At 23.6% G+C, this 18,505-nt stretch overlaps 4 protein-coding genes across 4 annotated transcripts; all 4 read right to left on the bottom strand.

Annotated features, from left to right (window-relative positions):
• Nucleotides 1-199: 199 nt before the first annotated feature.
• LOC128959847 (uncharacterized) lies at nucleotides 200-888 on the bottom strand. The gene is made up of 2 exons (XM_054305869.1): nucleotides 570-888; nucleotides 200-457 (listed from the first exon to the last, which is right to left on the bottom strand). Exons 1-2 carry the CDS (start codon nucleotides 786-788, stop codon nucleotides 200-202), a joined length of 477 nt encoding a protein of 158 aa, XP_054161844.1. The 5' UTR covers nucleotides 789-888.
• Nucleotides 889-3,327: 2,439 nt separating this feature from the next.
• LOC128959836 (MFS-type transporter SLC18B1-like) lies at nucleotides 3,328-7,044 on the bottom strand. Its single transcript, XM_054305858.1, has 13 exons — nucleotides 6,811-7,044; nucleotides 6,651-6,746; nucleotides 6,506-6,579; nucleotides 6,291-6,438; nucleotides 6,157-6,225; nucleotides 5,960-6,062; nucleotides 5,752-5,891; nucleotides 5,489-5,682; nucleotides 5,327-5,422; nucleotides 5,195-5,269; nucleotides 5,043-5,112; nucleotides 4,171-4,175; nucleotides 3,328-4,096 (listed from the first exon to the last, which is right to left on the bottom strand). The coding sequence occupies exons 1-13, from the start codon at nucleotides 7,042-7,044 to the stop codon at nucleotides 3,328-3,330; spliced, it is 2,073 nt and encodes a 690-aa protein (XP_054161833.1).
• Nucleotides 7,045-11,856: 4,812 nt separating this feature from the next.
• On the bottom strand, nucleotides 11,857-14,531 carry LOC128958339 (uncharacterized). Its single transcript, XM_054304186.1, has 5 exons — nucleotides 14,493-14,531; nucleotides 14,154-14,216; nucleotides 13,899-14,037; nucleotides 12,303-12,578; nucleotides 11,857-12,231 (listed from the first exon to the last, which is right to left on the bottom strand). Exons 2-5 carry the CDS (start codon nucleotides 14,212-14,214, stop codon nucleotides 11,961-11,963), a joined length of 747 nt encoding a protein of 248 aa, XP_054160161.1. The 5' UTR covers nucleotides 14,215-14,216; nucleotides 14,493-14,531; the 3' UTR covers nucleotides 11,857-11,960.
• A 1,287-nt stretch (nucleotides 14,532-15,818) lies between these two features.
• Nucleotides 15,819-17,283, bottom strand: LOC128959827 (uncharacterized). Its single transcript, XM_054305847.1, has 2 exons — nucleotides 17,225-17,283; nucleotides 15,819-17,168 (listed from the first exon to the last, which is right to left on the bottom strand). The coding sequence occupies exon 2, from the start codon at nucleotides 17,112-17,114 to the stop codon at nucleotides 15,819-15,821; it is 1,296 nt and encodes a 431-aa protein (XP_054161822.1). The 5' UTR covers nucleotides 17,115-17,168; nucleotides 17,225-17,283.
• Between the last annotated feature and the right edge of the window lie 1,222 nt (nucleotides 17,284-18,505).

The raw sequence follows: 18,505 nt of genomic DNA, 5'->3' as shown, positions 1-18,505 counted from the left end.
CAATACGTATAATACAATATGAATATAATATAATAATAATAGTAAATATGAAATGATATCTAATACATGTGTAGATATTATGTAAATATTATGTAATTTATGTAAAGAGTGAATATTATGTAAATACTGTATATATTAATAGTATAGTAAATACAAGACATGAGATTCTGTATTGAAATACTAAATAATTAAAATGTTTTCAATATATAATAATGAGTCCAACGATTGTCATCGTAATTGACATCAATGGATAAATGTGTAAAACTATTGAACCATAGGATGAATTGGATACGAAAGGGCAGAGCTTGAAGTTTTTGCAAAACAGTTGATCCACTTTGGGATCTAAAGACTTGCATTTGTTGCCATTGAATGTGTTTCCGTTTTTAGGACACTCTTCCTTTGCTATGTCAAACGTTTTGTTCAAATTGTCATAATTAACATCAGGACAGTCGGGTTTCTAACAATAAAACAATTGTATTGATAAATATTTATAAACTAATAGCAAATATTATAATGTTGTGATTCATATGATTAAACCAAAACCTGTGTTAATTSAACCCAAAACTTACCAAATAGTTTAGTGAACAGTGATGTTGTAGATGAAGACAACAGTCTTGTTGTGATTTATATCCGATGGTTACTGTGTCGTAACCCCACCGCTCTCGTAGGCATTCATTCAAATCACTGATCATTTTATAACATTTGACTAAATCATATCCCCAAACATCTGACCCTATCATACACTGCGATAATAATATCAGAATAATTGTCAACAACTGGTTGTGCATTGTTTCGACAAATCAATCAATTATATGAGTTAAGCAATAATTGTGTCAAATATATGAATAAATTCAACGGAAGTCAGTATTGAATGTCTAGATTTGTAAAAGTATTGTTTAATCACTTTTCGATTTTCAATTCAATTATGTTTTTCTCGTGAATTTTACTTTAAGTTAAAAAATATGTTTTCTGTACAATATTTTACTTGGATTTCTATTTTTATATTACAGTATTAAAATAATAGCTTAAATCGATAGTTTTCATTTGAAGTTCAATTTGTTATTATTTGACAATAATTATTACAATTATCTATACTTTTTTATACAGTACTAAATATGTAATACATACAGGAATAATAATTTAATTTGATATTATAAATATAAAAATGTCATTTAATCCTTTATTAACGATTAATATAAAAAATAATCAATCAAATCATTAGGTATACAATATTAACATAAAAAAATTTTTAAATTTTTTAGTAATTTAAAAAAAACTTATCAGCTATAGTGATTTATTTTATTTTTGTTTKGTTAAACTGCATGAATGACWACATGATTAATAMTATAATTTATATAATTGAAATAAATAATAATATATTGAATGCATTTGTATTGACAAACTACAGTACTATTAGATTAGATTATTGTTATTTATAAAAAATATATCAAATTATAAATATTATTATTTATTGTATTGTTTATACAATACTTTATTTAAAAAATATTATATTTAACGTCTATTTTTATCTAATGATAATGTATATAATTTAACATAACAACATAAACTACCTTTATTTTAATAATCTAACTATATATATACGATACACTAATATAAACGATAAAGAGTGCATTGTTCAATTATTAATTTAATTGAAATGCTTACTTAAAACAAAATTTAATAAATTACTGTATTTTTGGTTAATAATACAAATAATACTTATTATTTAATTTAAAAAGTTTAACTAACTAATAAAGTTTTTTATTTTGTTTTAAAAGTTTATATGTAAATTGAAATAATGTGGGACTGTCAGCCAACAAAACAAAACATTGAATATAATATATTAAAAAATTCATTCAAATTAATTGATAAATATAAATCAACTATTAAAATATCTCCCGATATATATAAACGCTTTAAAGCGGAAAATAAACCAGGAATTATAGCTAGGACATTTTTGGATACAAAACTCAAAAATGATATCAACTGGAATAAAATTTTCGACATTCATCATCCAGGTATTTATTTATTGTACTAAAATAATATAATAATTAAATAAAAAATTTAAAAAATAATTATATTATATAATATTTAATACACAAAAATCATAATTTCCATATTAATTATTTATAGTAGTAATTGATTATTATGATGCTGTCGTCAAAACTGGACTTTTATTAAAACAATGTAAAACAAACCGAAACCTTAGTGCCAGTGATAAGCAAACAGTTGAAGAAATATATGACAATACATACCAACTATTATTAATAAGGTTACGTGAATTACATCCGGTTTACCTTATCTTAGATATATTATGGCTTCAATGGGTGGCCCCACTCTACCATAGTATGCGCTTATGTCTTAACACTATTTACGGTACAGTTGATGGCATACGTTGGACACAACCCGATATTATGAGTGACATGAATCGGGAGTGGCGACTGGTGTCCCGTCACTGGCAGGACATACTATTTCCACAACAAAACAGTTATGTAATATATGCCCGAAAAAAACTTAAAGTGTACTCTTGGCTACACTTTGCTGGCTATAACAATACAAGACTATTGCTAAATGGACTGGTAGTTAGTACAGCATTTATTATATATTGTAGAAAACCGAGTATCAAAAAGTTATTGTTATTCACATATTTAGCTGGATTTTCGCTTTTATAATTAATAATAAAAAACTAATTAATTAATCATTAATCAAAATCACTATTACAAATAATGTTTTAGTTAATTTGTATTTTATCGGTAATTATTTTTTTTATAAATAAACAATGTATAATAAAAACTATTAATACAGTACTTATTTAATAAGATGTTTGACCCAATTTTGATTTATAGCTTTTATTGATAATATAATAATATATTAATTAATAATTGTTTATTGTTTATTTATCAGTAATATTGTACAATAATTAAAAAATGTGTTGCAATTATATCAATTGTTAATATAAAATTATTTATTTCTTATGTAAACATGTACATTAAGATATTTTAAAAATTTATTTTAAATAATTTTCTGATTAAATATTCATGTATCAAATTAGTAATAACAAAAAATAAATAAAAGTTTTAATAAATACTTTGTGTTATAWCTTACTAATAGTATTATACTTATAATTATAATTATTGTTCAATGTGGCTCTCAATTACTAAATTAATTAWTTTAAATTTAATAATCTTTTATAATAAAATTACAATTATTACAATTATTACAATTAATTAATAATGCAATTAATATAGTTTAAATATACTKTATATTGTATATTAATGACATGAAAAAGTGCTGATATAAACTATATTTTGATTAATTTATGAAAAATTAAATATTATTTTGAATAACACTACTAATCCAATTAGTATAATCACTGACACGTGTGTATACACCCGGTGTGTTTGGTTCACCACATCCCAGACCCCACGAGACAACTCCTATAATCATCCAAATTGGTGTTTCATCGTATTTAACCAAAAGAGGACCACCTGAGTCATGTTGACAGGCATCCTTACCTCCCAGTGCTTCACCGCCAGCGCACACCATACCGGGCAGTATGTCGTGCCAGTCCCTCAATGTTTCCATACAATAACTATTATTCCAAACATTAAGAGAGACTTCTAGTAATACTTCACTTTGATTTTCCAGATACTGTGTATGACCCCAACCAACTACTGTTGCCAACTGTCCTTCAAATGTATTATTATTTATAGGCAAACATATTGGCCAAACAGTGCGATCGAATTGAAGTACAGGTGTTTTTAGTTTAATAAGAGCCAGATCATCTTTATCAGTCATATTATTATAACCATGGTGGATTATGTAGTCACTAATATCGTGCATCTGAGTACCCCTTTCCCAATAATTGGATACATTTTTAAATAGATGAGCACCTAGTACAATTTTGATATTGCTGATATTCATATTGATTAAACAATGGGCGGCTGTCAATATGTAACGATCATTAATTAGTGAACCGCCACACCAGGGATATGGATGTGACAAATACATGATTGCTGCCATCCATGGATACGAGTGTTGTATAACTTGATTGCCACCCACTATACACGGATTAATTGATTTGTTTGGATTTAATCTGAATAATGTTCAATAAAAATAATTATTAACAGTAAAATTAATTTCATTTAAAATTACAAAAATAATTCAAACCTTTTCTGTAAATATCCACATTTATTGTATAATTGTTGTGAATAAAAATTGTCCAGGTACTCGTTCATTGTATCAAAGTCACTTTCATTAAAATTGGGAATTTTATCTTGATTATAAAGTTTACAAAAATTTAATTGAAATTCATTATTATAGAAACAAAGTGTTATTATTGCAAATATTATTGCAAAAATAATAACAAACAAAACTATGATTTGTTTATAAAACATTTTCTAAATATTATGATAATTATGATAGAAATCATTAGCATTTTATATAAATAATTAATAATTTTTCACTTAATATTAATAATATAAAAAATATTGAAATTTAATTAATTAATGACAAATTGTTTCCCAATAATTTCAATATTATTGTGTGGGTTAATCTTCATGGACAAATTTAATTACTTTATTTAATTTTTATACTAACTTGTATAATACATATAATATATATATACTATAATATATATTGTTTGATTTATTAAATATTGTTTACTTAAAACACAAAAATATCGATTAATAATAAAATAATCGATTTCAATGATTAATTATTAAATATTACTAAATATAAGTAGTAATAATTTACATTGTATTAAAAATAATAAAAAAATATTTTTTTAATATTAATTATAGATTACATGAATATTTTAATAGTAAATTGTCTAATTTAATATCGTTTTTATTTCGTTAACAAGTTTCAGTAGATTTTATTTTTTCAACATTATTTTTGCAACATTTTCTCCAAATAATTAGAAAAATAATAATTAATAGCTATAAATAAAATAAAATATGAGTTGTTAGTTATAATAATTCATTAAAAATAAAAAAAATAAAAAATATTGTATATACCAATAATAATTGTAATAAACAAACAGGTACAGTTGCCCATCTATAACCAAAATGATCCATGATAAAACCTCCAATTATTGGACCACAAGCAGTACTAATTATTTTATTAATAAAATAAAAGATTAATATAAATATTAATTGAAAATTTGAGTATAAATATATATATTTTTAATAACCCAATAGCTTCAGATGATGCAAACAAACCGGATAATATTGATATTGTTGATTGACTTTTAGGAAATCCATAATTGCTATAAAAAATAACTTTCATTATAAAAATGTTATTGAATTTTCTAAAATTCTTATACATAGTTTCCCGATATCCCTGAACAAAACTGGCCACCAATAGTGAGCCGACACCAAATCCCAGAAAAACTTGTGTCACAATTATAAGCCATAAAACACTGTGTAATATAAAATTTATTTAATTAAAAAAATAATATATTTAGCAATTTTAGTTAATATCATACGGTTTAAATGGTAAAAATGGTACAGGTCCAATTAAAGTATAGCATATCAAACTTGATATGCAACCAAATATACTTATTTTAAAACAATTGTCCATACGTTCAGCCATATTACCCCAAACTTGATTTAATAGTGCATATGTTAGGCCTGATATTAAAAATATTGAACCTTTCAATGATGGCGACAAATTAGACATCTTAAAATAATAAAAATATTATTAATTATTTTATTTGATAATTAATTATTATTTTACTAATTAACTTACTGTTTCTAAATGCAAATCAAGTGTAGTTGTATTAAAGCCAATGAGAGCACCGGCATTAAAGTTTATGAATACATTGAGTACTATTGGAAACTTTGATAACATACTCAAGATATTCGTACTTTCAGTGCTTTCAAATTTTTCTAAAAATAAAAAATAACTAAACTATAGTAATAATTGGTTATTAATTAGTTAATAGATTTTAACTAACTTTGAGCATGTATTGATAGAAATGTTATAATAGCGGCACTATTAAGTAATATTCCCAACAATAGGAATGGTAGACAAAATCCACTACTAAAATGATTGCCTATCTGTAAACATTAATGTATACAAAGTTAATATATTTATTAAATAACAATTATTAGTTTAATACTGTATTAAAAAATTAAAAAAATGTTTAAATACTTCATTTAGTACACCACCCAATGCCGGTCCAGATATCATACCAACGGCGTAACACATTTCAACAGTTGCCTAAACATAAATACATATTAATATTTATAATCAATAATATATTTTTAAAAAATTATTGTTTTTACATATAATCTTGATATATGATTTGGAAATAATAAAAATATAGTATTGTAACATGCGGTAAAATATATGCCCATACCCAATCCCATTAATATACGTAATAGTATGGCACAAATTATAAAAACTATTGGTGTATAACACCATTGCAATAAACTAAACAATATAAATAAAAATTAATAATTTTATTTTTTTAAATCTATTAAAAATTGCATTGACATACCCAAATAAAATATTAGCAATACCAACTAAGCATAAGCAAATAATTAACATTATTTTAATTTTCATCCTGGTTAACTTTGTAAAAGATATTTGTAAATATATTATAAATTAATGTTCAATTAATTATACTCAATTAACTACTTTACCATAGATCCAGCAACAATTGATCCAGGCACAAATCCAAATTCACCCAGACCTATTATGAGACCAATGTATGTTTCCTTAACGCCACGTTTATGTGCCTATAATTTTAGTTAATATATAAACTTAATTTTTATTATAATATTTTAAAATTATAAATCAAACCTCGGATGGAAAGAATGGTCCCTGAATTGAAAAAGCGGTTCCAAAACAAAAGTTACCAAAACTTAGTATTGATATTAAGATTATCTCTCGTCGAGTGAATTCAGTTTTGAACAATAATTTAAATTTTGACCACAAATTCACTGATTCTTTACTGATTTGTTTGACATACATATCAGTGCTTTTGTTATAATTATTTTCATTCATATATTTCTCATTTACTTTAGTAGTGTTCATATCTGAAAATTAATTTAAGAATAATGTTTAATATTTAAATAAATAAAATAAAATTGCATTTTATTTAATATTTTACTTAAAATGGGTCCAAAAATGAGCAAAATGTTCTATAATTGATTTGTATAATAAAAATATACTTAAATCTATTCATCAAAAATAACTAAGTTTTTAATAAAATAAATAACTCAAAATATAAAAATTTTAACAAAATAATGTTTTTATCATTTTTAATACATATATTGAATTGAATTAATTTTCTTTTTAACTTTTATTTATATAGAATTTTAGAAAATTGTTTAAAATACAGTTAATTATTGCACTAAAATTTTGTAACTACTGTATATAACTATAGTACAATTATGTTACAATTATTTTTATAATACTCTAGGTACTGTAAGTACAGTACAATTAAGCAGTTAATTTTGTTTATTATTACTAATAATAATAAATTTTTGTTATCAATAAAATACTCTAATTTATAATATTTTCATTTAAATATAAAGTAGTATTGTTGATAATAGTGTGTTTTATTTTATTATTGTTATTATTATTGTAAAATTATATATATATATATATATATATATATATTGTTTTTTTTGTAAAAATGTAAAAAGTGATTTTAAAACTAGTAAATTAAGGTAGAGTATTTATTGTACTAAAATAAAAAAAAATTTAATCTTGCTGTAGCAGTAATGTAAAATAAATTTTATAAATTATTTATAGTTTCATATTAATTCAATAACTTTATCTTAAGTTTATATAAGTTGATATTTGCATCTTTCAATATTATTAAATTATCTATAAGTTTATACGGCTAATCTATATTATATTATCTAAATCCGTCTAAGCATTAGTACATTGATATCATTAGTATAATTAATAGTTTAATCAATTTGATATTATATAAGGAATCTGTTATACATTTGGATAATAAATGATGTGAATCGAAATTAACTCAATACACTAATATAACATTTAGTTTACATGTGATGTACAGTATTAGTACAAAAGTATAATCAGTTATAAGTTATAACTAATAGTGAATTTCCTTAAAATATTATAATATATAAATTCCCTCAAATTCTTATAATTTATTGTAAATACTATTGTAATATATAATAAAATACCAAATTATAAGTACATTAAAATAATATTATTACTCGTAAATATGAACTTAATCATTTATATATTTAATTGCTTATTTATTATATTGTTAATATAGTCGATACTTTAACCTCAATGATGTGACAATGAAATTTTTATCATTACTTTAAAAAATAATAATTATAAACAAAAGCTATTATTAATATAGAGTATATTTATTTTATTTAAAATTTATTATAAATACAACTTAATAATATAATTAACTAAATACAAAAAGTATAAAGTATTAACTAAATATTTATTTATCTATTAATAATTGTATTTAAGATAAAAATAACTTATTTTAATACAGCTTTAGTTTGTATTTTCAAAAATATTACATAATGTGGTGGTGTTTTAAAATTATAATTTTAGTTCAATAAATAAATATTATTAATTATATTGAAATATATTATTATTGTTGTTGTTTATATTATATTTAATAATCATTTACATACAATCAAGTATTTACAGTCTACATATACATTATTTAATTGTTTAGACGTAATTTTAAACTCTATTATTTTGTTCAACTTTATAATAAATAAACAATTATTATATTACTTTTATTATCTTTATAAAGTATTGACAGTTAGTAATATAGGTGTAATATATAGTAAAAAATATCGAAATACTAAATGTTTTTTATTACAAAATTATTAATACTATATTTAATCAAATTATACTGTATAAAGTGTTTATATCAATTTACACAAAATAAAAAGTATAATAATTATATTATAATAAGCAATCAATTAATTAACAAATAGTTATAAATTTAATACATTTTTTATTTGTATCATATATTTTACTTTCACTACATGTATTACCAATCAAATACCTATAAATCATATTATGAGTCAAAATACTAAAATATATAAATGATAACAGTGTTCATGTATTTATAATATGGCTTTCAAATGAATTATAATTAATAAATTTTCCATTAGTTATAAAATGTATACATTTAGTCAAAAAGTATTTTATTCATAACATTTAACAAAAAAATTTTATTCAATGATTTGTCGTTATCTGAGGACATAATTATAAAAAAGTCTATTACTTACACAATAGACAACATAAGTCCATTCGTATTGATTTATAAAAATAATTAATTAAAAATTAGTAGTTACTAAAATATATTGATAAAATTTATGAATTTTTAAAAATGTTTTACATAAATACACTTCTCATAATTAAACGAAAAATAAATTATTTTATAGATAGTATAATATAACATTGTATAGTATTATTAGATTGTTATTATATATTGTTAATATATTACTAAATAAGGATTATACAGTATATAAATTAGTAATATTATACAATTTAGAGCTTTGAGCGCATTAATGCTAAAAATAGTATATAAGTATTAATTTTTATAAATAGTAATTGCTTTTTATTGTTAATTGCTTTTTGTAATTAAAAATAAAAATGCCATAAATTTTTGTTATAGTTTATCACACACACAACACTGCAAAAAACAGTGTATAAATTAGATTATTTAATATTAAATATTATATTTTTCTTAGAAAAATGAAATAAAAATGAATTCACTGTTTAGTGAAATAATGTTTGTATTTTCATTTGTATTACTTATTATTTTAATAATTATATTCATATCAGTACTATATTTGATGCGATTCTTTGACTTTGCTGGAGATAACCAGTGGCCCAGTAGTCAAATAGATACTGTTAGAAGTGGAGCACCGACACCTATTGCCTACCAGAGCACACATATTATGTTTAAAGGCAATCAATTGTATGCCATCGATATGGAGAGGACTTCGGCCGACATCAGGACATCTTCTGTGTTTAGCAATGATGTCGAAAATGTTTGACTTCATTGCCATCACTCACTTCTGTCTTAAATAATTTAATTTTAATATTTATTTATAAACCAATTTGTAATAAAATACAAAAAGTTTAATAATAATAATAATTACGTTAATATCAATTAATGGTTATTTATTTTTATATCAAAAAATACAAAAATGTAATTTTAAATTGAATGACATATTTATTACATTTATTTATTTGTAAAACATTAAAGATTTACAGAAAAAATGATCAAATATTTGATAATCAATTAAATTTCAAATGATTTCTCTTTAAAATAATATGTGATTCTTCCTGTTTGTGGAACAGATATCTTAATGTGTTTGAGTTTTCTAAACTCTTTCATCAATTCCTCGTCGACGACGGGTATCACATGGAAGAAGTTAGAGCACGGATTAATATCAACAGTCTGTATGTGTGGTAACTTTGACAATGAAACCAATGAGTTGTGAGTAATCATAAATGAAAACAAATCCAAGTGTTGAAGTCGTGGCAAATGGACGGCAATATTGTCATAAAGAGTGGGAACTAATGTCGAGCAACAACAGGTCATTGACAGATGTGTCAATTGCTTCAATCCATTCAATGATTCACTTGTTATGGTATAGTTCTCGGGAAAGCATCCGGTAATTGATAAACGCTTCAATCGTTTCATATTTTCATTGATTGTCTTAAATAAGTTGTTCAACATTTCATTTGGACAATAGTTAATAAAATTTCCTAATTTTATTACAAATTTTTTCAGTTGATCACAGTTTTGACCCAATTGTTTCATGTGATTCGTTACTATAGATAATGGTTGTGTCCATTGCATCTCATAAATGTCATACTCGACATCAAAATCAATTAGTTTTGACATTTGAGACAAACTACTAATGAAGACATCCAACGATCGTTTATTAATTGATTTGATTGTCACGTAAACTGATTTGATTTGTGACTTATAATTGTTAGCAAACATTTCAAACTGATTGACCACTTGATCGGTGTAAACAATAGACAAACGGCTCAACTTTGCAAAACTGACCACTTGTTTGTCTAGTTTGGTGACCGTATCAAACAATATCATATCAAACGGTTGAAAGCGATTGTCAATTGATACCAAATTTGATAAGTCTTTGACATATTTGTTTAAAATGTAATCGTATTTCAATTCATTATTATTATAAACCAAGTCTTGGCTCTCTGTGACCCAAATCAACGCACATTTCTTCAACTGTTTGGCAAACTTTTCAAAGAACAGATCCAATACATTAAAGCTTAGTTTATGAGAGTAAGCGACGATATGAACCAATTGATGACAATGTGTTACCAATGATATTAGCATATCTTCAGTGAGAGGAAAACTCTTTGTAATAATGTCCACATTAGTCAAGAGTGCAAACTTCTTGAGTGTCCAATCAAAGGATAAATTGTCTTTGGTTTTCAGCAATGAATTAACATTTAAGTCATTAATCATTAAATCCTTTTGTGTCTTTGGTATCAATCGTTGCCATTGTTTGGATACACATTCGTAGCGCAACTTGTGGTTAATTGAGAGATAACTGATGACATATTCACACATATCGTCACCGAACCGATCAAATGAATCTCTTGGCAATTGTCTGGTCATTACTTTGGATGTCATCTCTGCTTSTRATCAWCAAAATRGACGACAAATGTGTTTTAAATGCAATCAGTGGTCAAATCAATGTCACAATAGTTGTCATAAATAATGACTGTTTTATTCAATAAACACTTACTTACAGTCAATGTATTGAAAAGTTTAGTCAAAGTAATGAATTACTTAATCATAAAATAAGTAAAAAATTATTTCAAACAATAATATTAATTAACGCAAAATTTTTATTTTACAAAATCCCATACAATTGCTTACATTTAACCCATTTAATCAATTGTCACTAATAATAATAATAAAGTATTTTAATTAAGTATTAACTGAGATATAGTTTAACCATTAATGAGAAGAAACTTTTGGGTATCTCTTCGACGGTGGCGTTGGCGGCGCCGCCGCCGACGGCATTCATATTAGCCATTGTATCGCACTTTTGGTCATAACTTTTAAACAAATCGCAGACATAGTTAATAACATCACCGGAATAGCCATCGATYAGAGACTCTATAGTTTTGGTGGTCATTGCGTCACACATGTGGTCATCGGTGGTCACTTGATTTGTGGCACATTTGCGATACTTATGATAATTGCTAAACAATTAAAAAAACGCAGTTTTTATTACAAATAAAAAGTTTTACACAAAAAAACTCTTGACTTTTACCAACAAATAACAGGCATTTTGGCGTTTTGTGACAACTGATGAATCCCTTGAACTCTATCAATGAATTGTTGCAAACAATTGGTTTGTTTTGCATTCAATTTGTTAAGACATTTGGCACCACTGATGATGAGCTTCTTTGTCCGCCAATTCTTCGAACAGATCCTCTGGTTCTGTGAGACGACACTATTGATTAAAATAGTGACCGTTTGGTGAGCCGATGGCGACAAACACTTCACGGAATGATTTCTAAGACATTTCTCTTCCTTTTTRTAATTACTATAAGAAATCATTTGATTTAAAAAAATTTAATTAATAATACAGTATTTACAGTAAAGCGCTTTTACTTAATTTTTAAAGACATTTATTGTTTAGTGATTTTGATATCATTTGCTAATTATGTTTAAATCAATATTTTTTGTTTAAAAGTTCAATCATTTATTATGATATTTATGTATTTATTATAAGTAATTAATAATCAAATTGTAAATAAACTTAAAATAATAGTAATAGTAAAAAATAAATTTTAGTAATTAGTATTAAAAATTGATTTTGTTTTTAATTAAATGGTTTGATTGTCAGCAGAAACTATTGATCGTCTAATTTCAATAAATGATTTCATCGATGAATCGCTTAAGACAAGTCCCATATCAGCCAAAGCTAATAATATATGATATAAAAACTGAATTATAATTACAAAACATTTTGTTATATATTCCCATAGTTTGGCCAACCATTTGCCGATTTTCTTAAAAGCCAAACTAAACTCATTAAAAGTATTTTCAAAAACATTTTTATCCTTTTTATCTTCACTTTTACTGACTTTAGTCTCATTATTGGTTGTATTAACCGATAGTTTTGATTCTTTCATATTATTGATTATTGGTAAATGTTTTTCATCATTACTGTCAATAATTTTATTATTAATAAAATTAATAATCCAAACATTTTCTAAAGTATCGTTTATAATTACATCTAAAATAACAATAGTTAATAAAAAGTATTTAAAATTTATTGATAATATATCTAATATAGTTGAAATATATATATATATAATATATTCAATTAAATAATTGTAATGTGTATTACCATCAGATTTATCCAAAAATAAATCAGTATCTTCGTMAATTGTTTGACAATTTATAAATATTGCATTAAATAAAATAAAAACTAATATTAATATCATTTTATAAAAGCAATTTAATGTTTGTATAAACTACTTTTGCATTTAAAATTCAAATGTTTATTTATTTTAAAAATTTACACTTTTTCGCGCTCAATAAATAATTAATAAATTTAATATCTATATTAAATAAGAGTTTTTGTATCAGATTTAACAAAACATATAATATTAAACAAATTTTATGTTAATATAAATTATTTAACTAACTATATTTATTTACTAATATCAGATTATTTATAAGTTATGACTATAATTAAGCATTAATAATAAAAATTAAATAATTAATAATTTTTTATTATTTAAGTAACTTTTAAACTTTTGATTCAAAAATACTACACAAAAAACATAATATCATTAATATATTTTTAAAAATAAAATAATAATTTAAATAAACGAATAATAAGACCAATGAATACCTGCAAAACTTATTCAATTCATCGACAGTTTGTGGCATTCGTTGTCTTCCAATTAAAACCATTCTTCGACCGCATTCTTCCACTTCTTGCTCTTCGGCATCACATTCAGGGTTGTTGTCCACGTGATCATTGGCTATCACTTCAATTATTTAAATTAAWATATATATAAAATAAAAATCTAAAGTAATCATATTAATCCAATATATTATTAATATAAATTAGCAAATTTAGTAAAATTAAAATTATCATAATTACCAATTGTATAAAAGGTAATTAAAACTAAAATATTTTTATTCACATAATTAACTAGCAACATTTCTGAGTATTAATTTGATATTTAAAAATTAAAAATTATTTCAATTATATATTAATTTCTTTATAAAAACAGATATTAATTTAAAACTAATGAAATGAGTCACAAAAAATAATACATTGAATATAAATAATTTTTTGTTTTAATAAAACAATACAAATAATAATTACTATTAAATAAATACAATATAAGGGAATTATTATAACATAACATAGAAAGAGAAACAATTGATTTAATGGCTATTTTTAAATATTTCTATTTAAAGGTATTCCGCAACATACCAGTGCTTAATATACATAAGCCAAATGCCAGGTTTATGAATGTATGAGTTGTAAAGCATATTAAACAAGTTATATACTATATTATGTTTTTTCAAATTGCTTTGTTTATATCTGATTATAAATTCAAATAAAAAAAGATAATATTTTTTCTTGTTATTAACTGGCGTTCAGTGATATTAAGAGTTATGATAAAGTAATAGATATTTTTTATATTTATAGTATAATTCATGTTTGAGGCAATGATAATGTTTTACGAGTTTTAGGAAAAACCGTTTAAACTAATTGTAATGATTTAATGTTAAAAATTTAGCAATTTTTAGTATCCAATTTAATGTGCAGTATTGAAAATAAAGTAATAATAATAAAATTAATATTAATAATACTGTATTAGTAATGTTATGGATATAGTCATTACTGATGATTCAATACGGCATTGAAAATATTACTCATCCCAAGGATAGTTAGATTTTTATGATGAACCCGTTATTTGAATAAATTGATTGCATATTAATATATTATTAAATTTATAAATACTATATATCTACATATATGTATGTTAATAATTACAATAAACTTTAATAACACTGTAATGATTTAAAGTTAAAAGCTATCAATTTAAGTAAATTAGACAAAATTATATATTTAAATGTATGATCAATCAATAAACACTAATCGTTTTGATTGTATAAAAAAGTTACAGTATATAAATTGAGTAAATTTGTTAAATAATAGTTATTATTATTTAATACTATAATTGAATTTTTTAATAATTATAAAATTTTCTAAAATGTTATAACCAGGGTTAAAAGTTTAACTTAAAACAATGGGATAACTTATCCCGGATAAGGATAAAGGCATTTTTATATCCTCTTTCTCTGAAAAAAGATTTTCGAATTTACCCCCCCCCCCGCTCACCCCTCCTAGATTATTTGTCAAAATTGAAAACGGCCTAAAAAATAAAGATAAATTGATCCACACTCAAAATTATGATATAAATTGTCATCATTGATGTTATTTTTTAAATATAAATGTGTGTTAACGGTAATAATTACGGTAAATATATATAATATTGTAAAATAGCAATAAAATAGCAAATACTGTAATAACACTATTATTTATAGATTAGTGGTAAAAGAATTTAAAAATATATATTTATGGAAAATCAACAAAATTAAAAGTATATATTATTTTATTATACATATTATAAATTATCTGTAATACATGACAATAACATTTTTATACTTTATTATATGATAACAAATTTTTAATAATCTATTAATATTTCAAAAGCAAATCTATAAAATCAAAAATAATATAAAACAATATTTAATATAACTCTTGAGTTGTWATTATTTGTGGCACTTTTGGATACATACTATCCGTATGAATACCGGTTACCCAATCAGCACAGTCAGCATCAGAGCACCGGAATATCTTAATATATCTTAAACTTGTGACTGCAGTCAGTGATGGCAACAAWTTGTTTGTCAATCGTATATTTTCCACAACAAGACTGCGAAGATTCGGCATATTTACAGCAATATCGGCAAAGAACTCATCTTTAAGAACATCTTTATCCGAAATAATAGCCAATGAAGTCAATTGTGATAAACCATTCAATGAACTTATGGTACAATTCTTTGGCAAATAAAAGTCACCAATAAGTTGAAGTGATTTCAATTGTTTGAAGTATTGATTAATTATAGGAAATATAATATCAAATAATTTTCTTGTTCTTCGTTCACCAGTAAGTGATAGTTTGCGAAGTTTATTGCATTTCAAACCAATTTCTTTCAACATTTGGGCCAATATTTCTAAAAATTCACTCTCAAAGTACTCGTAATTGATCTCCAAATAAGTTAATTCTTGCATTTGTGTCAAACCAGTTGTAAATTCATTGATAACAGTTTCATCACAATTATCATTGATATCTATATAAACTGTAGTGATTTGTGTCTTATATTTGTCGATAAATTCATTAAACAGTGTCACATCTTCATCGGTCAAATCGATGGCAATCTTTTGTAATTTATGAAACATAACATCACTTGTGATGAGTTTAAGGCAGTCATTAGTTTCGCGATTAGATATACAGTCAAAGCTCTTGAGATTTTTGCAAATCTTGATATTCCTGAAGATAGTACCGATCATAGTGTCATCAAAATCAGCAAAGTTTAAGCCAATTGTTTCCAACTTTTTGCCAAACTTTACAAACAACTGATCCAATACAGTGACACTCAATTTGCGACTATACTCAATGGTCAGATGTCTTAATTGATGACAATATTTCATCATTGATTTCAACCGTCTATTACTGGCCGCAAACTCGCGACTTCTGAATTCAACTTTTGTCACATTCGGACACTTCTTGAAAAGTGTGTCAAACAAGTTGTCGGTCATTGATCTTTGCCGACGATAATTGAATTTGTCTAACACTAGTACTGTCTGTGTCTTGAGTGCCAATCGTTGCCATTGTTTGCAAACACATTCATAGTATAGCTTATCCTCTAATGACATGTAAGACAACAACAGTTGACACAAATCATCGCCGAAGCGATCAAACGATTGTCTTCGCTGTGAATCACTTCGCAGACACCGTCTCTTCGCTGCTGTCGATGACATGGATTTTATGGCAAACTATTTGTTAGGATATTATCTGTCAGTAAATAAACAAAACTGAAATAATAGATAATATGAGTAATTAATTCATTTAAATATTAGTTTTTAATTACATTTAAATCAATTGATTTGAGTTTTTCACAAATTTCTTAACAAATTATTATTAATTTCTAAACATTATTATTGACTGCAATGAGTGATACAATGTTTGCWATTGTATTGCTTTAGTAATGCCCTCTCTTTTCAATGATTTTATGTTTTTATTTTATGTCATTWTTTAGTTTTTTTTGTTTAATTTTTCAAATAAAAGTTAATTAGTATAAATTGAAACTGGTATTAATTATAATAATTATGATATAAYTTGTAATATCATATTTTGTTATTTTTTATTTTGTTATGTAAATTATTGATAATGAAAAAAATATTTTTAAAAATTTATTTAATAAAATTATTTAATACATTAATTTTATTTAAACTAATTTATAAAAATATAAATCATTTAGTAGTTTAAAATATCATTTAACAAAGTTTTYAAAAATTATTTTAAAATATATAATTTTGGAAATTTAACAATTGCTTATATTATTGATAAAAAAATTATTAATAATAATTGCAATAATTAAATAATATTTTACACGATATCAGTGATTGATATGTTTGATAGTTTAGGACAATAATAGTCACAAAAATCTTTAAACAAATTATTAGCCGCACTAACAAAACTAATAGTTGGTTTCATTACCAAATTAAAAACTGTGATTTAAAAAAAATTAAATTATAGTAAAATTGTGCATGCTTATTATCAGACCAATTATCATTCAAACTATTATCTCTTAGTTTGTTTATCAACAATCATTGTTATCCACCAATTAAAATATCAGTCCATTTGTCATAATTTTTGAAATATAATTGTTATTAAAATTTAATTTCTTTAATCCGGTTAATCCTTTGAAACATATTTGCTAATAGTTTTAAGTTTTGTATTAACAATAGTAAGACTATATAACTGATAGTTTGTTCTAAAGGCCAGATCCGGGAGCTCTTTGATGGCAATCATTTCAGTGATAATATGATTGTACGAAATCAACCAATTAATTAGTGATAATAAACTTACAGTTGATGTGAAAAGCGGCGAATTTCTCAATTCAAAGTCATGACAACCGATCTTAAGGTTGTTTCCATAAATATCTTTAATATAAAATTAATGTCAACTAATTTCAAATTATTTGCAATTAACAGATATTCAAATGTAAATTTTTCAAAGGTATTAAAATCAAGTTCAAAGATATCTGTATTAACAAAATGATCTGTCGTTTTAAGCTGACATTCATAGCCATGATATAAATCAATTATTAATATTATCACAATTGTTGAATTCAATTGCATATATTTAA

Source organism: Oppia nitens, unplaced genomic scaffold (assembly GCF_028296485.1).
Source record: "Oppia nitens isolate AA-2021 unplaced genomic scaffold, nextdenovo-longstitch-racon4-pilon3 scaffold13_pilon_pilon_pilon, whole genome shotgun sequence".
Lineage (NCBI taxonomy): Eukaryota > Metazoa > Arthropoda > Arachnida > Sarcoptiformes > Oppiidae > Oppia > Oppia nitens.
This window is presented reverse-complemented; position numbering and strand designations above follow the sequence as displayed.